Source organism: Dasypus novemcinctus, chromosome 9 (genome assembly GCF_030445035.2).
Source record: "Dasypus novemcinctus isolate mDasNov1 chromosome 9, mDasNov1.1.hap2, whole genome shotgun sequence".
NCBI lineage: Eukaryota > Metazoa > Chordata > Mammalia > Cingulata > Dasypodidae > Dasypus > Dasypus novemcinctus.
The window spans coordinates 6,094,559-6,114,596 of NC_080681.1; the positions used below are offsets into that span (position 1 = coordinate 6,094,559).

At 47.9% G+C, this 20,038-nt stretch overlaps 1 protein-coding gene across 1 annotated transcript in view; it reads right to left on the reverse strand.

The window, feature by feature from the left end:
- CD101 (CD101 molecule) overlaps positions 1–15,332 on the reverse strand; it is a 47,002-nt gene extending 31,670 nt beyond the window's left edge. Inside the window, exons 1-4 of the mRNA XM_058302983.1 lie at positions 15,244–15,332; positions 5,295–5,675; positions 3,554–3,970; positions 1,667–2,053 (exon numbers count right to left, since the gene is read on the reverse strand). Coding sequence (XP_058158966.1) covers positions 1,667–2,053; positions 3,554–3,970; positions 5,295–5,675; positions 15,244–15,286 — 1,228 coding nt within the window. The 5' untranslated portion in view covers positions 15,287–15,332. The remainder of the gene's footprint in view (positions 1–1,666; positions 2,054–3,553; positions 3,971–5,294; positions 5,676–15,243) is intronic.
- Positions 15,333–20,038: the final 4,706 nt, after the last annotated feature.

The following is a 20,038-nucleotide window of genomic DNA, read 5'->3' on the forward strand; positions in this document are numbered from 1 at the left end:
ACCCAGGAGGGAGGCAGATGCCAGCCGAAGAAACCCAAGGATGTCAGCAAGCCAGCTCCAGAGCACTAGGACTTTGCGGAGAACATACAATCTTGCAGACTGATGCCCTGATTTTGAACTTCCAATATTTCCGTTAGGGAAACCCAGTCTGTGTGAAAGTGTGAAAGTGTGAATGGACAGCTCTCAGATGGGAAATCTAAGACATGTAGAAATGAACATTCATTCAACAAACACTCCCTGTGCAAGGCCTTGCTCTGGGTGCCTGAGGGTGATGCAAAGATCCATCGGGAGCAAGTGTCCTCGGCAGCTGGCCCGTGTTTAAGGCCAGGCCTCTGGGGTCAGAATGACGCTGGGCAACTCGCCAGAGCTCTCGGAGCTTCAGCTTTTTTTCCTGCAAAAACGCGGGTCATACCAGAACCACCTTTCTGCACCGCTGAGGAGACTGGATGAGCGGCACATGCAAAGGCTGAGCAAGAGGACTCGGGAGAGGTTAGTTACCGGCATTCGTGTTATAATGACAGGCATTAGCGAAAGCAGAGGTGGCTCAATGCCACCAAAGAAAGAAAATAGAACTGCAACTAGAAATCTAAATAGGATCTCAATGAAGGTGCAAACTGTTCTTCCCTGCTGAGAAAGGAGTTTAGTCTTCTACTGTTTTATATACACAAACACATAAAGTACAAAGGCAGACTAAGTCTACAAATAGGTACCAAAAAATATTAGCCAATCTGCTTCTAATGTTTGGATGTTAGAGGCCTGATTATGCTTAAGTTGTTTTTTTTTAAATCAAGGTAAAAATAGAGTCACGTAACTGAAGTTTAGAAGCTAGAGGGAAAATTATTACTCCCAATATCACCGCATGAACATAACCATTATGATAGTCTCCGCTCACACCATTTTTTAAAAAGGAGGTTTCTTTAGTTCACTGGGCTCATTACTGCGTCTCGGTGATAAGTAACACACTTGCCAAGTGGGTGTGAGTTATCCATTCCTACTGGCGGTGGGTAAATATCTATAGGCAGAACAATAGCACTCGGTCTACACTTCTAGTAATCCACGTGGGGGTGGTCTAACCATTTCCCGGGTCCACCCCTTGGGGCGGGCCTGGCCGCAGTCTCGGGGCTCCTGACCTGCACACCACGCGGCATTCCTTTGGCACCGTGTCCCACACATCGCGCTTGAGCGACGTTGAGCTACGTCCGGGGGGGGGGGGGGCCGAGACCCCCGAAGCAGAGGCTGAGCGCCGCGTGAGTACGTCAACCGCCCACGCGGTGTGCCCCGAATCCTCCAAAGTCAGACCAAACGTTCAGCGTGAAAAACCGACACCCACACAGTCCCGGGCCGGCCCCTGTGCGCCACGGCGTGGCACCTTCCTCCCTGGCAAGCAGGGCGCCAAGAGGAAACGTCCCCTCGGAGAGGCGCCAGCTAGCAAGCGCAACAAGGATTCCTTTACTCGCCATTTCTCTTTCTCTTCGGGCAGCTGGTCTTCGTGGACTTTGAACGGCATCAACACCCGGCTCAGAGGACCCTAATACGTGCCTGTTTTCTCTCCCACGAGCCCCGGCGGCGATGCCGGCGTGGCTGAGACGCGCCAGCCTTCGTGGGCTCGAGCAGGGCCGGGCGGCTTCCCCTTCCGCGCATGCGCAGCCCCGCCCGCGCCACCTACCTGCGGGCGCGCTCAGGCGCACGCGGAGGTCGGGCGACGGCCGGCGGCGCAGGGCCCGCCAGGGGCCCCCGGGCGCGCGCGCCCCCGCGGTGACCTCGCAGCGGTAGGCGCCCTGGTCGCGCGGGCCCGCGGCCGCCAGGCGCAGCGAGAAGGCCCCGGCGCCGCGCTTGGCCGCCTGCAGCTGCCCGCGGCCCGCGCGCTCCTGGTAGTCGGCGCGCAGGCTGAGCACGCCGGCCGCGTCCAGGCGCGCGATCTCGGCGTCCTCCAGGAACCAGGCGCCCTGCAGCTGCGCGTCGCGCCCGCCGCCCGCCGCCAGGCACAGCAGCTCCAGGGGGCTCCCCGCCGAGAGCGGGCCTTCGGCCGTCAGGGTGACGTGCAGGTCCGCGTCTGGAAACCGAAACAAGCAGGGGTTGAGAGAGAGCCCTTCATCCGTCCTGTCAGGAAGAGTCCCTACCCCCTCGCGGCGTCTGCGGGAACCGCCTCGTCACGTTTGAAGCGCCCGTAAAGCCCCCACAGTGCACGGAGCCACGGATGTCCTTGGCTAGCCCTCAGCTCGCCCAGGAAGGACAGAGGCACGCTTTTCCAAATGCAACCCCAATAAGCCGTCTGTAGGCAGAGATGTGTAAAGTGCACAGTCATGTACCATTTTCATTTAAATATTTCCCTCCGTTGCACGGCTGTAGATGGTGCTCCTTTTTGGTGGAGGATACCAGTGGAATCTTCCTAAGTTAAAAGCACACGTGGCGTGTCCACAGGACTCGCCGAGTGTGTCTGGAGCGCCTGAGGCCAGCAGGGCAATTTCGAAAGGAAGAGAAAATTACTCTTCTTGAAAAAGAAAGAAAATGATCAGCCACCTACGTGCTTCTGAGCAACCCCTCCCGACTGGACTAAAGCCTGAGCAGGGACACGAGGAATCGCAGCGAAGCCTCTCTAACTTGGATGAAAGTGCCAGTGGATCGTGATGCCTGACAGCACTCTGAGCTGGACAGGGGTCAGACAGCAGGAAGGAGCAGCGCTGTGGGAGGCGAGACTTCAAGGGAGAAACCTGAGCTCTTTCGAGGGGCTGACATCTTTCGAGAGAGAAGGCCCTGGCTTGGAACGCCAGCCCCCTGTCCCGGGCCGGAGAGCCGAGGCAGGGGCTGAGCGTGGGTGAGCCTCAGGGTCCTGCCTTCCCAGGGGTGAGTCCTCGCCCCGCCTCCCAGGGAGGTTGTGAGGATTAAGCTGATAACCTGGAGAAAGCACTCAGGGGCGTGGGAAGAAGGTCGCAAAATCCGCTTCCCTCACTGACTTATGGACTCTGTCTAACATTTAATGGATCTTATCTCATGTAAAACCTCCCATGGACTTTTGGCAATGGAGGGTTTTGAGGGGAGCACAAGACTATGAACGTAATTATCAGCACTGAATTATACATTTGAATGTGGTTAAAAGGGGAAATTTTAGGTTGTATATATCTTATCAGAATAAACATTTTTTCAAAAATTCAAGGAACTGCACAACGAACCCTAAGTTAAATCATAAACTATAGCTATAAAAAGTGCGTTAGTCAATTGTAAAAATGTACCACACCAATGCAAAGTGTTAAAAATAGGGTGGTATACGGGACTTCTCTATTTTATGATTCTGTAAACCCATAGGAATCCTCTATTTTATGCATGGTTTTTTTGTAAGCCCATAACTTCTCTAATAAAAAACAAACGATCAAAAATGCCCCATGGACAAGGCCAAAACCGAATGTTCTTCTTAGCTATACTTCCCAAGTGGTCAAAACAAAATTTACTCAATTTTCTAGACAATTTTTAGGGCCAAGAAAATATTAGGAAAAAATAAGATGATACCCCATAAATACCCACCGCTAGGATATTAATGAATTTCCTAAGGTTTTACCTGCAGGCTGAACTCCCAGCGTTGTGTGATCAGTCTGCTTTTTAGTGATAGAAGTCCAGGTTTTATCCGGATCCTGAATCCACTCGATTGCCTCGCAGAACAGCTGGCCTTGATCTGAAGGCTGGACTCGCCCTATGGAGAGCCTGAAGGTGGTGGCCCCCACCTTGTCGAGCCGCACGTCACCTGCCGCAAACCTCTCTGCGTACGAGGACCCAGGGATCAACGTAAAATCTTTGGAGAGGGAAATCACCTGGGTGGCTGGGCTTTTCCCTCCATCTTGCACCAGGTACCAGGTGACAGAGAGGTGGGTGTGCTGAGCTGTGGCTTTGGATACCTCGCAGGTAAGTTCCAGTGGCTCACCTTCCTCTTTACTGAGCGTCTGGGGCCTCATGACGGCAGAAAGGGTATCTGGAATAACTGGAAACAAAGGAATGGCGGTAATCTGCCAGCACAGTACCGATGGACCAGCCTCCGGACGTGATGCTGGCGCCATGGCCCACCATCTGTGAAGCAGACACTTTCAGTTGGTTTTCCAAGAGCCATGTGTTTCCCTATCACCAGTGGGAACACTGACATCTATGTACAGTCTATGGAATTTGGCAGAACTAATAGCTCACCGATGTATGGACCCTGGCTTTGCTTTATTAACCTGTGCTGTAACCGATTTATCTAACAAGACATGGAGTGTCTGACAAGCACTGGGATCTACAAGATCCGGACTCTGATCCTAAATCTGTTCCTATCTGACTATATGAACCTAATCTTTCTGGCAAGTCACTTAAAGTTTCTGGGCCTCAACCTGCTCCTTTATAAAATAAAGCTCATAAATAATCGAGCATAATCCATCAGAGACAGAAATACCATCCTTCCCAAAGGGTCGGTAGCTACCCTACTACTCTACCAGTCTCTCCTTCCTCCAATGAAATCACAGTCTAAGCTTATGTTAAAGCAACACTTAAATTCAATCGGGGAACGTTTATTGAGCACCTACTCAGCGCTATTCACTGTGCTAAGAACTGAGATAAGCTTTCTCTTCCCAAAGAGCTCAGGCTTTGGTAGAAGGGAGATATATAAATATATCCAGCATGTAACTGGATGAATGCTAATAACAGCTGTGTGAGCAGAACAGTAAGAGGAAACAAAGGTGGGAATACAGACTGAGGTAGTCAGGACGAGTTCCCCATAAGAGGTACTATCTGAGTTGGGTCCTGAAGTATATGTAGGAGTTCGCTGAACTGAAAAAGTGCTGATAGGTATTCCAGGCAAAGGAATGAAATGACATTTGCAAGGACCAAGGTCCTCTCTCATAAGTAAATATGCCAGAGAATGGTTGTTTGAGAGTGAAACAATTCCATGTGAATGGCTTCTTACCTGTGTTAACACTAGGTCTCTCATCGAGTCACCACTCAGCTCCCAAGGACAGGTACGGTATGGGGAGAACACTCAAAGCTTCGTCTAATGCTGCTGCTATTATCAGCCTGTAGGCAGCTGTGAACAAGGCTCTGGGAAGACTATGCACTGCCTAAATCTTCACAGCGAAGATGACTGATAAAATTAACATGACCGTTTCAGAGACTATGAGACACCTATTTGTGACAAATCTCCAAAATATACAGAGCTGCATATAGGCTCTTTTACCAAAGCAAATGGAATGCTATAAAGTCGCCTTGCAAGGCACGATGGTGGAGGCGGAAACTCTGGCTTCTTGGGGACTGGCTACAGAAAGGGGCAAACAGCTTACCAGTTAGATCCATCGTTGCACTGTAATTCCCAAAGTATTTTGCATCCGTGCTTGGTGTGTAACACTCATACTTGCCGGTATCCTTCATCTGGAGTTTGGAGATGTGCAAAAGGACCAAGTTGCCCCGGACCCTCTCCACATAGATTTCCTTCTTTCGCACACGCTGTGCATACATTGCGTAAGAGAAGCTGTCATCCTTGGTGCTAACGAGCTGGACTTCCTGTGCTGGGGCCTTTGGCAGGTAAACAGACCACTGGAAATGCTGCTCGGAGGGCCCCTGGAAACCAGTCACGTTGCAGCTGATGCTGGCAGGGTAACCTTCAGCTCTAAACAGGGGTCCTTTCTGAACGTTTACTTGTCTCTGGCCAATGCTGATCTTAGCTTGCAAGTAGGAGAAAGAAAGAGGAATAAAAATAGATTAGCACTCCAGTTCCCAAGGTAGCGCATTATGTAGTTCCCTGTGTTACAATTCTGGTAAATGAGATACAGGTTATTAGCTATCATCAACTCAGATGTTCACCGACTTCTCCGGCTGAGCAATAGTGCAGAGGCTTGATGAGTTCACTGTTCTTTTATAACTTTAACTTCCAGAGTAATCTCTAATCTCTTTAAAAAAAGTTTTAGCATTGTCGATGTAACATGGTCGCTTCCATAAAATTTATCTGTTTATCTAAATCCTTGGATTTTAATGTAAATTCAATGCATGGAAATTTGCCTTTTATACTATTTTTTTAGAAGATCAGTATTTTTTTAATTTTTTTTATTTTTTAAGATTAAAAAAAAAATTCTCTCCCCCCTCCCCCAGATGTCTGCTCTCTGTGTGCATTCGCTGTGTGTTCTTCTGTGACCACTTCTATCCTTATCAGCGGCACGGGGAATGTGTATTTCTTTTTGTTGCGTCATCTGGTTGTGTCAGCTCTCCGTGTGTGCGGCACAATTCTTGGGCAGGCTGCACTTTCTTTCACGCTGAGCGGCTCTCCTTATGGGGTGCACTCCTTGCGCATGCGGCTCTCGTACTTGGGGGACACCCCTGCATGGCAGGGAACTCCCTGTGCGCATCAGCACTGTGCATGGGCCAGCTCCACATGGGTCAGGAGGCCTGGGGTTTGAACCGCGGACCTCCCATGTGGTAGATGGACGCCCTATCCATTGGGCCAAGTCTGCTTCCCTATACTATTTATCAATTGGGAAAATAAAGCACCTACTTCCTCAAGCCTCAAATTCCAGCATACCTGCCACGGAGGCTGTTTGCACAGACGCTGCTGGAGGGGCAAAGTCCACATGCAGAGGCACTTGGTACCTCTTGCTGGTGGGTTGGAATGATTTGTAGCTCTTGGCCAGATGTAAGACTAGCTAAAACGAGCATCTGAAGAGGCAGCCAGCACTTTCTTTCTATACCTTGGATGGTTTTGGGGTTTTGCAATTTTTTAAAAGAGTCACTACACTTTTACTAAAAAGCTTCATTTTAGATTGCTGTAAAGTCTAGCAGGATCTGGAATCAGAACTCATTTTAGATTTTCTCTTACCAAAAGTTTTCGATTGGGACCACTATGGGATGTCTTCTGTGGGAACAAATCTTAAGTATTAGATCTAAAGGAGGAAACTTGATTAAATCATAACAAGGTACAATCAAAATCAAGCATCTTTTAGAAATTGAAAGGTATTTATTTATCATGATTAATAGTGAAAGTTAGTTTATTTTATGTTATGAAAGGACAAAGAATAAATGGTCGAGATCTTTTATTAGAGGCCGAGGGCCCAGTGGAAGGGGAGGGCAGGGTCCAACAGGGAGGGACTGATGGTATTATGGAATTAACAGAGAGGTGTTCATAAGAAAACATGCAAGACACAAGCATATGCTGAATTTAGTGAATCCACACAGACTAAAGTAAAGGAGGGATACGGATGTGGCCCAGGAGACTGGGCTCCCACCTAGCACAGCGGGGAGTCACTGGTTTGGATCCTGGTACCTTCTAAAGAAGACAGCGAACTGGAGGGATGGGCAGGCGCGGCAAGCTGACACAACAAGGTGATGCACCTAGAGATGTGGGGAGGTAATACAGAATGAGAGACACAACAAAGCAGGGAGCAGAGGTGGCTCAAGCATTTAGGTACCTCCTTCCCACATCAGAGGTCCCGGGTTTGGTTCCCAGTGCCCCCTAAAGAAACAAGGAAGATGAACAGACACCAAAAATGCAAACAACGAAGGGGTGGGGAAAAATAAATAAATAAAATAAATCTCAAGAAAAAAAATTAAGGAGACTAGAGTGGGGGAAAAAACAGTGAGGGAAAAGAAGAATGACATCATATACATGATAAGGTTTCGTACAGGCATCTGGGATGAGGACTGTTCTGAGGGCTAATAGAGGGCCTTTAGAGAGGGCAGAAAGCACCAACTGTTGCCAGGTGGAGTCAACTAAAAAGTGCACATACGTAGGCTCAACCCAAAACTGATAAAGCGGACATCACCCGGATCGCCAATCAACCAACTCCAAGGATTTTCAGCAATAAGTTAAAATATAGTAAATTTTCATGTGTTGCAGTTAGCATGATATAATTATATTACATTCCTTTGTAATAAGTACTAGGAATAGAAGTTAAACCACTTTAGAAAATTTTAAATTAATACCTACTGACGTGGTTTGGTGCTGTGTGGCCCCCAGAGAAGCGTGTTCTCAGGCTTAACCCATTCCTGTGGGTGTGGGCCCCTCGTAGGCAGGACTTTTTGAGAAGGTCCTTCAGTTAAGGTGCGGCCCAGCTCAGCCAGAATGGGTCTTAGTCCTATGACTTGAATCCTTGATAATCAGAATGAAATTCAGACAGAGAAAGCCACAGAAGGAGCAGCCGGAAGCTGAGCACCAAGGGAACCCAGAAGAGACGGGAGAGGCGCAGGGAGGCGGCCGCGTGCCTGGCCATGGGACAGGCGAAGGCCCAAGGGTCACCGGCAGCCTCCCAGAGCGACTGTCGTCAAGGGAAAGCATCACTCGAGCAGCCTGGATCTGGATGTTCTCTTAGCCTCAAAACCACGATAATAAATCCCCACTGGTGAAGCTGAACCATTGCATGGTATTTGCTTGAGAAGCCAAAGGAAACCAAAACACCTGCCAAGAAGTTACGCTACCAAGGCAGTGTAAAGCTCTTCAGGGGTGCTGACATACGGCTTAGAGCCACGCCGTAGAGAAACATGCGCTGCACACACGCTACGTGTGGAAGCGTTCAGAGCCGCGCCGTCCGTTATAGCCCCAAACGAGAGGCAACCCCTAGGTCCATCGCTTGTGATATGTTCATAAAATAGAAAACCATACAGAAATGAAAATGATGGAGTTACAGCTATTTGCAATAAGATGGGTAATGATGTTTAGTGAGCAACGCAAAACGCTTTAGAATACTTGTGATGATATAAAGATTGACTCTCCTCATTATAAAGTTTTAAAACTGGCAAAACCACACTATATTGTTTAGGGACACGTGCACAAGCAGTAGAGCCAAAGAAGAGCAAGGAAGCGGTAATCATGAAAGTCAGGGAAGTGACTGCTTGCGGGGCGAGGGAGAGTTTGTGATCTGAGGTGATTCTAAGGTCCTGGTAATATTCTACTTCTCACCTGAGCAGTGATTACATCAGTTTTACTTTGTACTTATTTGCTCAGCTTCAAGTTTATGGTTTATAATATGCAATGTTTTTTAAGAATATGGTTTCTTAGGTACCACTAACCTGTCTCTCTCAGGACATGTTTCTGCAGACAATATTATTTTTGGTGGGTAGGTGATACTTCCCCTTTTCCATTATTTTTCAGGGAGATGGAGATCATATTTGAAAATTTTAAAAACCAACACTTTATTTTCAACTGTTTTATTTGCCAGTTCAATAACTATTTATTCACATGTGTATGGGCTGTCTAAAATACGAAGATGAGTTTGGGAGTTTCTGACTCCTGGATTTTATGCTCTAGCCAAGCAGGATGGTCGTCACCCCTCTCTGAGAGAGATAATAGAAGTGCTTGGAGGGAAGCGGACTTGGCCCAGTGGTTAGGGCGTCCGTCTACCACATGGGAGGTCCGCGGTTCAAGCCCCGGGCCTCCTTGACCCGTGTGCAGCTGGCCCACGCGCAGTGCTGATGTGCGCAAGGAGTGCCCTGCCACACAGGGGTGTCCCCCGCATAGGGGAGCCCCACGCGCAAGGAGTGTGCCCCGTAAGGAGAGCCGCCCAGTGCAAAAGAAAGTGCAGCCTGCCCAGGAATGGCGCCGCACACACGGAGAGCTGACACAACAAAGAGAAACACAGATTCCTATGCCGCTGACAACAACAGAATTGGACAAAGACGACGACGCAGCAAATAGACACAGAGAACAGACAACTGGGGTGGTGGGGCGGTGGGGGGAAGGGGAGAGAAAGAAATCTTTAAAAAAAAAAAAGAAAGAAGTGCTTGGAGGAATCGGAAGGAAGGAGACTTGCATTTGCTTGGCAGGGTTGGTACAGTTCTATGGAAGATGGCGTTTGAGATGGACTTTGAAGGACTAGAAGGATTATGCCAGGGTAAGAAGGGAGACAGGGCCTTTCAGGTGAAAAAGCCTTCATGACAAGACTGTGAGACAAGAATCAAAGACTTGTTGGGGAACAAGGAGTAATCAGTTGGAATGGGAGAGGGTTGCATGGAGGCCAGCAGGAGGAGATAAGACCGGATAGGAAATTTGAGTCCAGAGTATGAAGGACTTGATTTCCATGTTTAAAAGTATGGACTTGATTCATTAGGCAATGAGAAAACCACTGAAAGAGTTTGAATGGTCTTAGGAAAATTCATCTGACCTTTGTGTGTAAGGTGATAGAAACCAGACGTAGACAAGAAATAATTACAGTGCTGAGAAGGAGGTAACGAAGGCAGTAGGGACGATAAAGAAGGGACTGTAAGTAAAGAGACGCTGTGGAAATAAAATGGATAGAGTTTTACAGTGTTTGGAGGTAGTAGGGGTGGGTGGAGGGACAAGATGTAGAAAGAAATCAGAGATAACACCCAGGTTTTTGTGAGGCTGACTGGAAGAATATGGTACTCTTAGCAGAAATAAGATTTCAGAAAGAATTACTGTTGTGTATTCAGGGTAAGGCGGAAAATAATGCACTCAATCCTGAACATATTAAATTTAGGTACTATGGGATAAACATAAGCTGTCCATAAATTCCTGGAAATAAATATATCTCTTTTCTATCCATATATCTCTGTCTATCCATCCGGTAAAGATAAATACAGATTTAAAAAGGAAAAAAAAAAGATTTAATTTTCTCTGGTTAGAAAAGGGAAAGTCTTCTTTCCTCCTCCCTTTTCTCTCAGCATGTACCTCCGAAAATTTGCTGCAAGTTTTTCCTCTGTGCCTTTGAAATGTAAATACATCTTTCTTAAAGATTAAAGTAGCCTCTTGCAAGTTTCACGCCGGGAGAATGTTTCCTCAAGGAAGGAAGCCAGTTCTGTGAGATGTACTCAAGGAATGTTATCTCCCAGTTTCCCGGGAAAAGCTAGAATAACCTTGGGGGGACTCCAGGCTCCAAACTGTAGACTTACTTCTAGTCCTAAAGGGAGGAGGAGTATCTTGAGACCATGTAGGTTAATAGGTTGTGTCAGCTTAGCTACATAAAAGGTAAGCCTTCTGCCTCTGCCATCTCCTTAGTGGACTTTCTGTGAGGCATCCCATTCTGGTTTAATGCTTATTCAATAACAAAATTTGGTTTTCTTTCTCTTCTACCTTTTTAGAGAGGTTTTTTGAGTTGGGAGAAGATGTTGCCTTTAATTATATTTCCCCAACAGTACTTTAAAATCTACTCAACCCCTTGAAAATATTTGTGAGCTAAGCTTCTCCAAGAACTCTGTGATGTTCTCATATTTAGCAATGTCAAAAATCCGAAGCGGTTGATCCAGACTTGAACCCAGACTGGAAACTGCCATCACCTCTGCTGTCTTCATTTGTGTCTCACTGCCTCCTGCTGGTGCCGGCTGGAATGTGGGGAGCGATTTGTGCATGTAAATGAGGGCAATTTCACGTAAATACTGGAAAGTGCCAGGGAATCTAAGGAAAAGGGCTAAGAAGGGCTATTTGGAGAATCTCTGTATCTGGGGGGTGCAATGAGGAACTAAAAGAAACACAAAAGAAAGAGTAAGGGAGGTGGGAGAGCAGCCTGGACAGTGGCTTAGAGACCAAGGAGGCTAAATGTTCCCGGAAGGGCTTGTCACAGCACTGCCAGGTGCTGCTAAGGGGCCCGGGGCTGAGAACTCTCAAGGCAGAGGGAAGTCCATTCTGTGTGATGAGGAAGATGCAGTGGAGACCTTTGTCAAAGAGATTTCGAAAGGGCAGAAGAAACGGGTTTCCAGGGATAAGAAGTAACTGCAGGAAGTATAAACGTCAAAAAGTTTCATGGAGGGCGGTGGACTCGGCCCAGTGGATAGGGCATCCGTCTACCACATGGGAGGTCCGTGGTTCAAACCCCGGGCCTCCTTGACCCATGTGGAGCTGGCCCATGCACAGTGCTGATGTGCACAAGGAGTGTCCTGCCACGCAGGGGTGTCCCCCCGCGTAGGGGAGCCCCACGTGCAAGGAGTGCACCCCTTAAGGAGAGCTGTCCAGTGCGAAAGAAAGCGCAGCCTGCCCAGGAATGGCGCCACACACACGGAGAGCTGACACAACAAGATGACGCAACAAAAAGAAACACAGATTCCCGTGCCGCTCACAACAACAGAAGTGGACAAAGTAGACGCAGCAAATAAACACAGAGAACAGACAACCGGGGTGGGGGGGGGGGAGGGGGGGGGAAGGGGAGAGAAATAAATAAATTTAAAAAAAAAAAGAAGTTTCATGGAGAAAGGAAAGAGAAGAAGATGGACATAAGAAAGAGCAGCTGGACGGGGAGAAGTGGCGAGGGCCGAGATGGAGATGGAAACTTGGTACGTTTATGGGCAGAGGGAAGAGCAGTCATAAGAAGGCGAGAGGGAGGAAGCCAGAGAGAGGATGACACTGGAGGGAGGTCTGAGTGGAGGCCTGAGGTCTAGAACGTGGTTGGGGCGGGGGCGGGGGGCGTGGATTTCTCAGAAGAGTGAAGGAAACGTTTTGGGGGTTCGTGGGCATTTTTGAGGTGGAAAGGAATGACTGACAGAAGTCGATTCAAATGGCCGCACGTTGGGATCGGACACTGGACGCTTTTGTTGTAAATATCTTCTCTGTGGTCCACTTATTGTTTCATGATCATATCGCTCCCACGCCTAAAGGGTAAAATACCTCAAAAGACTGCCCCCTTGCTTTTTCTTTTACTGGACAGAGGGTTAGTTACCTCTCTTTGCACACCACCTCAAATTTTCATTGGCTGGAACACAAATAAGCACTTAGTTAACAATGGAGACACTTTTTTTTTCCTTTTAGTTTTCTTAGAGCCACAATTTTGAAACACTAAGAATTCCTTGATGGTACTGGCTTTCTTAAAAAATATTATTGGGATTGTCAAATTCACCATTTCTTTATTATTTGAGTGGAAACTATTAGGTTGAACCAGATGAAATGGCCTCTATGTGACCATTTTCCATACTCAGAAACAGCAATTTCAAATGGTTCCACCTTATACAAAACCCACCTGGGGAACAGAATATTTTATAAGCAACTTCTCTTCCTTTATACATATAAAATCCCTGTATACTAGAGGAAAGGCTAAACTTCCACCCACAATTAAGTGGAATCTTTTTTTCTTCTTTTTTTTCCCAAGAATAGCATCTCAGTGGGTAAAACAGCCCCCTCCCAGGGCCTCCCATGTTAGAGGCCTGTATTTGTAGGGCAGCTAGTCAGGCTAAGGCGACCGGGCAAGAGCTAAGCCCCAAAGCTAGTTTACCCTTGGCATTGGCCTCTTCAGCACCTCATCTTCGTCAGTACCATCTTCTTATGGGATTAATCAGTTTGATGTTTATTTTTTTAAATGCAACTGGACAAAGTATACAACTGCTAGTGCAATTTATCAGTTGGTCGTCCTTCAGTTTCCTTCATTTCCCCTTTGTATTTGTGATGACACATAGCAGGTGTCCAAAGGTTTTCCAGGTTACTTCCTGATTTATGTAATCTCCACATAAAAACTGTGGTTGTATACAAAACGGGCGTTCAGAATGAGTCAGAATTTGGAAGAAATAAAGATTTAACCCCGTTTAGGTAATAGTTCAAAGGGGTTAAGGAAAAGCTTCCAACTTCCTGTTTTTACACCTTGTTTACTAATGTTCCTTCCCCATAAACCTTCCAGCCAGCTCACAAAGGGAAAAAAAAAAAAAAAAAGAGAAAGAGAGAATTTGTAATTCTCTTATTGTGCAATGGAAGCCCACAAGGCCAAAACACTGTCCAAATGCACAAAGCACACGGACTCGAGAATCAGGCTCAGACAACTGAACAGGACAAACAGAAGCGTGCCAGCCCCGCCAGGATCCTCAGCAGCCCACCTACCTGTCAACACCGGCCAAGCGAGGCTGGTGGCATCGGTCTGCCAGCAGCAGGTCTGGTGACTTCCTCTGCACGCCACCCCTCTCCACCCAAGGCCCTCTCAGAATCCCATCCAACTATCCAAAGTCCCTGGAGACATAAACCCCATTGAACTCAACTAATGTTTATTAAGCAACCCCTTAGCGTTGCATACTCTGCTGGTCTCTTTTCATTCTTTAGCCACGGCCTTGGACACACTGATGACAGCTGGTTTAGCCCCTATATTGTCCCTGCCATTCAAGTCCCTGCACTGTCTCAGTCCAGGCTCTCGAAAGCAGGGGTTCAGAACCTGGGGCCCCCATCGAGAATTAAAGAGTCCATCAATGGGAATGCAAAAAATAACATGTCTATTTTCACCAACCCCTATGGAAAATTGTGTTTTATGAAAGTAGGACAACAAACCACAATGTTATTAGCAATACCTGTGTCTTTGCCACCGATAGCAATCACAGATATTTGCACATCCCACTAAGTTGTTGCAGATATCTTGAAATGTTGTTCATACGCATCACTAATTGGAAGTTTGGTCATGAAGAGACCCCCCTCTAGAGTTTAGCTAATGTGTATAGAAGCCCATAAATTGCTGTATCATGATTTATTAAAAGTATTTTGATAACTGCATTCCAATATGATTTATTTCCCCTGTAATCTTAAGTATTTTATTTTATGCTTTTAAAAATAATTCTGAGGCAGGGTCCATAACCTTTCCCAGATGCCAAAGGAACCCAGGGCACCGAAAAAGCCCTTGTCACCTGTGCTACCTGGTCTGGAACTACTTCATTCCCTGTCCTGTTCATCTGATTCTCCTGTCCACTTCCAAAATTCCCTCCCCCCACCCTGCTCTAGAATGTGTAAATGTCTCCAGCCACAGCCGCTCCGGATGCCTCCAGCAGAGCCAAACGAGTCTTTCTGCCGCCTTTGGAGTCTTTCAGTAGTCAATCCCCTCTTCAGTGCGTAAGTAAAGTTCAGACCCTTCTTTGAGCTTAGCCTAAAACGAGTACATGCTCTCGTAAACTTTCCTTCCACTCGGCCCCATGCCCAGGGTTCCCTGATCAAGTCAGGCATCAGGCATCAGGCAAAGCTTAAGGTCTCTTCTGGGTCTGGGAGCAAAGCCTTTTACTCTCTCTCTCAGGATGGTTTAGCCCAGGAAGATGAAGTAAAGGCAGGGTCAGGCAAAACTTGCAGTCCAAATACACAAACATAACATGAACCAATGTAAAACAAAGAAAACCCAATGGGAGCAGTGCACGGGGCTTCAGTCAAGTCATTTCATCTCCCTGGAACTCAGGGACATCTAGGTAAGCCAAGAACCATGATCGTCAAGTGAAAAAACATCATCAACACCAGAAATGTCTGACCTACTTGCTCCTGCAGAGACCAATTTGTCCTGCTCCATTGCCCAACAACCCCCAGGGGACGAGCTCCAGCGATAATAGAAACACTAGCATTATGAAACTTACTCAGGAAGAGAAGGAAAGATGCCACACGTGGGGTGTAATCCATTTAGACCAGCACAGACCTTTCCTGGTAGTGTCTGTCGACGTTTCTTAGAAGCTGGTGGCAAATGCGATGTTCTTGCTACAAAGGTAAAGAGGAAGCAGTAGTGCGGTTTTCAGTCCACTGAGAAGCAGAGATGGCTGCAAAGAGGCAAAATTGGTTGCTGTATATGGTTCTTTGCTAATCGCTCAAATTGGGGGTAAAAAAGTTATCTTTGTGGTTAGGTAGACAGACAGAAATAAGAGAAGATGAGTCTCATTCCGGCTAAGTGTATATTAAGTAATCATGAGGGAACTGAGAAAAACTAAATAAATCAAGAAGGAACCAGAAATTTCCTTTTCTTGATCCTTACTCCCCTTCCATTTGGGGCAGAAATGAGAGCAGGGACCCAGGAAAATTGGCACGTGGGTTAATATGAGGGGGTGATTAGGGCAATAGGGGAGAATCAGATTTCCTAGGTTTGCACCCAAACTCTATTTTTAGTTTCTATGTGACCCTAGAAAAGTTAATCGACCTTTATTGTCATCTGTGTCTTCTGTAAAATGGGGATACTGATAGTATGTACCCCAGAAGCTTGCTGGGGGTGGTAAATGAAATAACTCACTGGAAGCACTGAGAACAATACCTGGTGCATATTAAGCGCTCAGTGAACATTAGCTACCATTAGCGCCATCCTGGGACATTTAAGTGACTCTTCACAGAAGGGGTCTCGGCACTGAGGATGGGGGAGGGGATGGTACCTAAATGCAGCCGCTGGCACTGAATCCAGGCCAGCCCGTGCCACTCTTCTTGGAAGGCAAGACCACACAAGGGGTGAGCTCACTGAGGAGAGCAGGTCTCAGTTCAAGCCTAGATCTAAGAGCTCGGAGCTCGGGAACAAACGGGTCGGCTGCGGGCTGGGTGCAGGCAGATCCCTGCCTCGTCTGGCCTTTGTTCTCAGGAAGCTTCCAGGCCACCAGATAATCACAATGCCATCGGGCAAGTCCGACAGTCAGTGTGGCATCTAAAGGGGAGGGGGCCTTTGGCGGGCAGGAGGGAAGAGCAGGACGGATCAGGCGGGGCCAAATGAGACAGCGAGAGAGGAAGGTGGCCAAGGAACAGCCGGGGAGAAACTGTCGCATGCAGAGGGATGCACAGGCAGCACCCCCTCCCCTGCCGCTGGAGTAGGTGAAAGCGTGAGCCTGGTGGAAGGGAGAAGGGTCTATCGAGGCAACTTGGGCAGAGCCTCGTGGGCCTTGCATGCCAGGTCTAACAGTCTTGCCATTCACCCCGCTGCAAAGCAAGTTAGTAAGGTTTTTGCAGGAGCATGGCCTGGTCGGATTTTTCTCTCAAATTGAATTCCATACCTACGTATGGCTTACTGGTTGAAAAGTGGAGATGAGAGCCATGGCTAGAAGCAATAGCTGCTGTTACAATTTTGCAGTTGTCTGTATGAGGAATGATGAGGGCTGAATTAGAAGGGATGGATGAAGAAGTGAAACATTTACCGAGCACCCCTCTACGACAGGTACCCTGCCAGGTGCTAGAGATCCATACATAATCTTACGGAAGTTGGTGGTGACAGTGGAGTGTGGTGGAGATGAGCAGGAAACAAATGAGAACATGGATGGGCATCATACAAAGTGCAAGAGGTGAGGCTAAGAGAAACACAAGTACTGTAAAGGGAGAGGCGTAATTGAAGGAGGGAGAGAGCATACTAGATTTAGGGAGAATAGAAAATCAGGGTAATTTTCAGGGGAAAGGTGGCATTTCAGCATAAGATTTCTTTTTCTAGTGGGAACTGCAGTGGAATGGAGTAACATTCTACAAATTTACGTCTCGAAGCCTCTAACCTTTATCCTTATAAATTCTTTCTTTTCCTGTGGTTTTACTCATTAGAAATTATATTTGATCATTAGCTCCCAAGGCCAGTTGACCTACAAATAATAATGCCATTAGTGAAAGGCCCTACATTCCCCCTTTCAAGGTACTAGGCAAGGCTTAATGGATAAAAGAAGTCGAAAACGGGCCCTCCCCTGCAGGAGCTTGGAATCTAGTTTAATAAACTGAACTTAAGGTACAGTAGCCAGGGAAGCGGACTTGGCCCAGTGGTTAGGGCGTCCGTCTACCACATGGGAGGTCCGCAGTTCAAACCCCGGGCCTCCTTGACCCGTGTGGAGCTGGCCCATGCGCAGTGCTGATGCGTGCAAGGAGTGCCCTGCCACGCAGGGGTGCCCCCCGCATAGGGGAGCCCCATGCGCAAGGAGTGCACCCCATAAGGAGAGCCGCCCAGTGCTAAAGAAAGTGCAGCCTGCCCAGGAATGGCACCACACACACGGAGAGCTGACACAGCAAGATGACCCAACAAAAAAGAGACACAGATTCCCGGTGCCGCTGATAAGGATAGAAGCGGTCACAGAAGAACACACAGCGAATGGACAGAGAGCAGAAACTGGGGGGGGAGGGGAGAGAAATAAGAAATAAATCTTTAAAAAAAAAAAGATACAGTAACCATATAAGGCAGCATGTGTTGACTTCCATTTCATGGTTTAGGCAAGAAATATTCTAAGAAGTGATAGGCTAACGAGAACTGTGGGCAGGTAGCAGCCATGGACAGTCATTCAGAAGGGCTGGTTTGGTGTAAGTCCTTGGAGATGTGATATGACTCAGATAGGCAGGGAGGAAAAGAAAGGACCTCCGGAAAGGAGAACTGACCTGTGCCAAGGCCCAGGGGCAAGCATGTGCAGGTTCTATTTAGGGAACAATAAAACTGCAGTTTGACTCGAAGGGAGCCTTCAAAGTACCTCTCGGCTGTTAACTATAATAGCAGTGAGGGGGGCAGATGTGGCTCAAACAGCTGTGCACCTGCCTCCCACATGGGAGGTCCCAGTTTCGGTTCCCAGTGCCTCCTAAAAGAAGACAAGACAGGGAGTAGACACAACGAGCAGAGGACAGGCAGACAGGAGAGGGAGCCATCTCAGGGGGTGGGAGAAATATCAGTGAGACCCGAGGAAACGGGATTGGGTCACCTTTTCAGTTGGAGGAGTTAGGGCTCACCCGCAGGCACCAGCAGTTTAGGCAAGTGCACTGTACCAGTTAGTTACTGCTCTGTAATAAACCGTCAGGAAACGGCGGTGGTTTACAACTACAAACATTTATTTTTGCTCCTGCGCCCAGGGCTCGGCTGGTACTTCTGTTCGTCTGGGCGGATTTGCTCACTGGTTCTCGGTGGGTCAGACGGCAGGACCGGGCGGGCCGGGGCTTGGGCCTGATGACCGTGCGCTCTCCCACGGCTCTCTCACCTCTCTGGCAGCTGGCTAGCAGGAGCAGTTCTTTTGTCCAAAAGAACGTGTGGAAACACACCAGCACTTTTTAAAACTTCCACTTGTACCGTGATTGCTAACATCCCCCAGCCAAAGCAGGTGACACCGCCAAGTCCAAATCCAAGAGATGGGGACAGTCTCCACCTCTTCTGGGAGGGGAGCCAGCAGAGGAACAGGGCGACCGGAGAGGGAAGGGACTGGGCCATCAACAGTCACTCTCCCTTGTGCACCGAAAGGGCATTCTTTTAGAAATAGGCACTGACAGTCATTCCCAGGAGCACTGGGCGCCCCTTATCCACGGGACACATGCAGCCCGGGCAGTGCTGTGCAACTGCTCACTCCTGACCGCTGCCAAAAACATTTTTTCTTCTTTCCATTTTAGCGGCTGCATTTCTGCCAGAATTCAGCAATGACAGGATGATGTCACTTCTTTTCTGGAAGGTAAAAAAAGCAGCTTTCTGTTGTCAAGGAAAAAAAATTAAAAAAAGGAAAGGAAAGAAAGAAGAAAGACCAGTGAGAGAGACAGTGATTCTATTACCTTGGGAATCACTGCACGGCAATGGAATCAGCGGAAAGGAATGTAAAAGCCTGTTTCCTGATTCAGTGGGAAGTAGAGGGCGAGTGCTGGACGAAGCAGCAGAGGAATGTACCGAAGGAAAACTCTGTTCTGGTTCCTGGAAGATTAATGAAGAGAGCTGTATTTTTTCCAGGTTTGGCAGGCTGGAATATAATCCCACCGAATCACAGGAACTGCAGGTATCGCGGCCTCTGCCATGAGCATCCGGGCCCAGGAGATATTGAAGCAGGGACCTTTCACTAGTCAGGATCCGTGTGAGGCCTTACACAGCTCCATAAAATAACTTTCATAGTGTGTGGTACATTTTAGTAATCCCATTTTATAGATGAGGAGACCGAGGCTCAGAGTTATCAGCCATCCTATTCAAGATCTTATGCCTAGATTCTTTTTTTTTTTTTAGGTAGCAGGGGCTGGGGATTGAACCTGGGACCTCGTATGTGGGAAGCCGGCGCTCCATTTGAGCCACACTAGTGCCTCAGAACTGTTCTTTTTTCATGTTTGCTTGTTTGTTTTTAGGAGGCACCGGGAAGTCAACCTGGGAGCTCCCATGTGGGAAGCAGGCGCTCAACCGCTCCCGATGGCTGGATTCGAAGCCGATCTTCTTACTTGGTTCAGCGCTCTTACTATCACACCCTCTAGCTTGTCATTCACGCTTTTCAGAAGGGTGTGTGTGGGGATAGTGAGTGCAGGGGGGAGAGGGGGAGGGAAAAACCCAAGGGGTTAGCAGGAAGCAAATCATTACTTCTCCCCTTTTCCCAATTGAGCACTTATAACTTAGGTGACACCAACTGACTTCAGACTCACAGCCACAGGCAAAGAGCACCGAGGGGCACGCTGGCGGGGACCCAGCCTCCTCCGTCAACTCCATCCAGTGGAGGA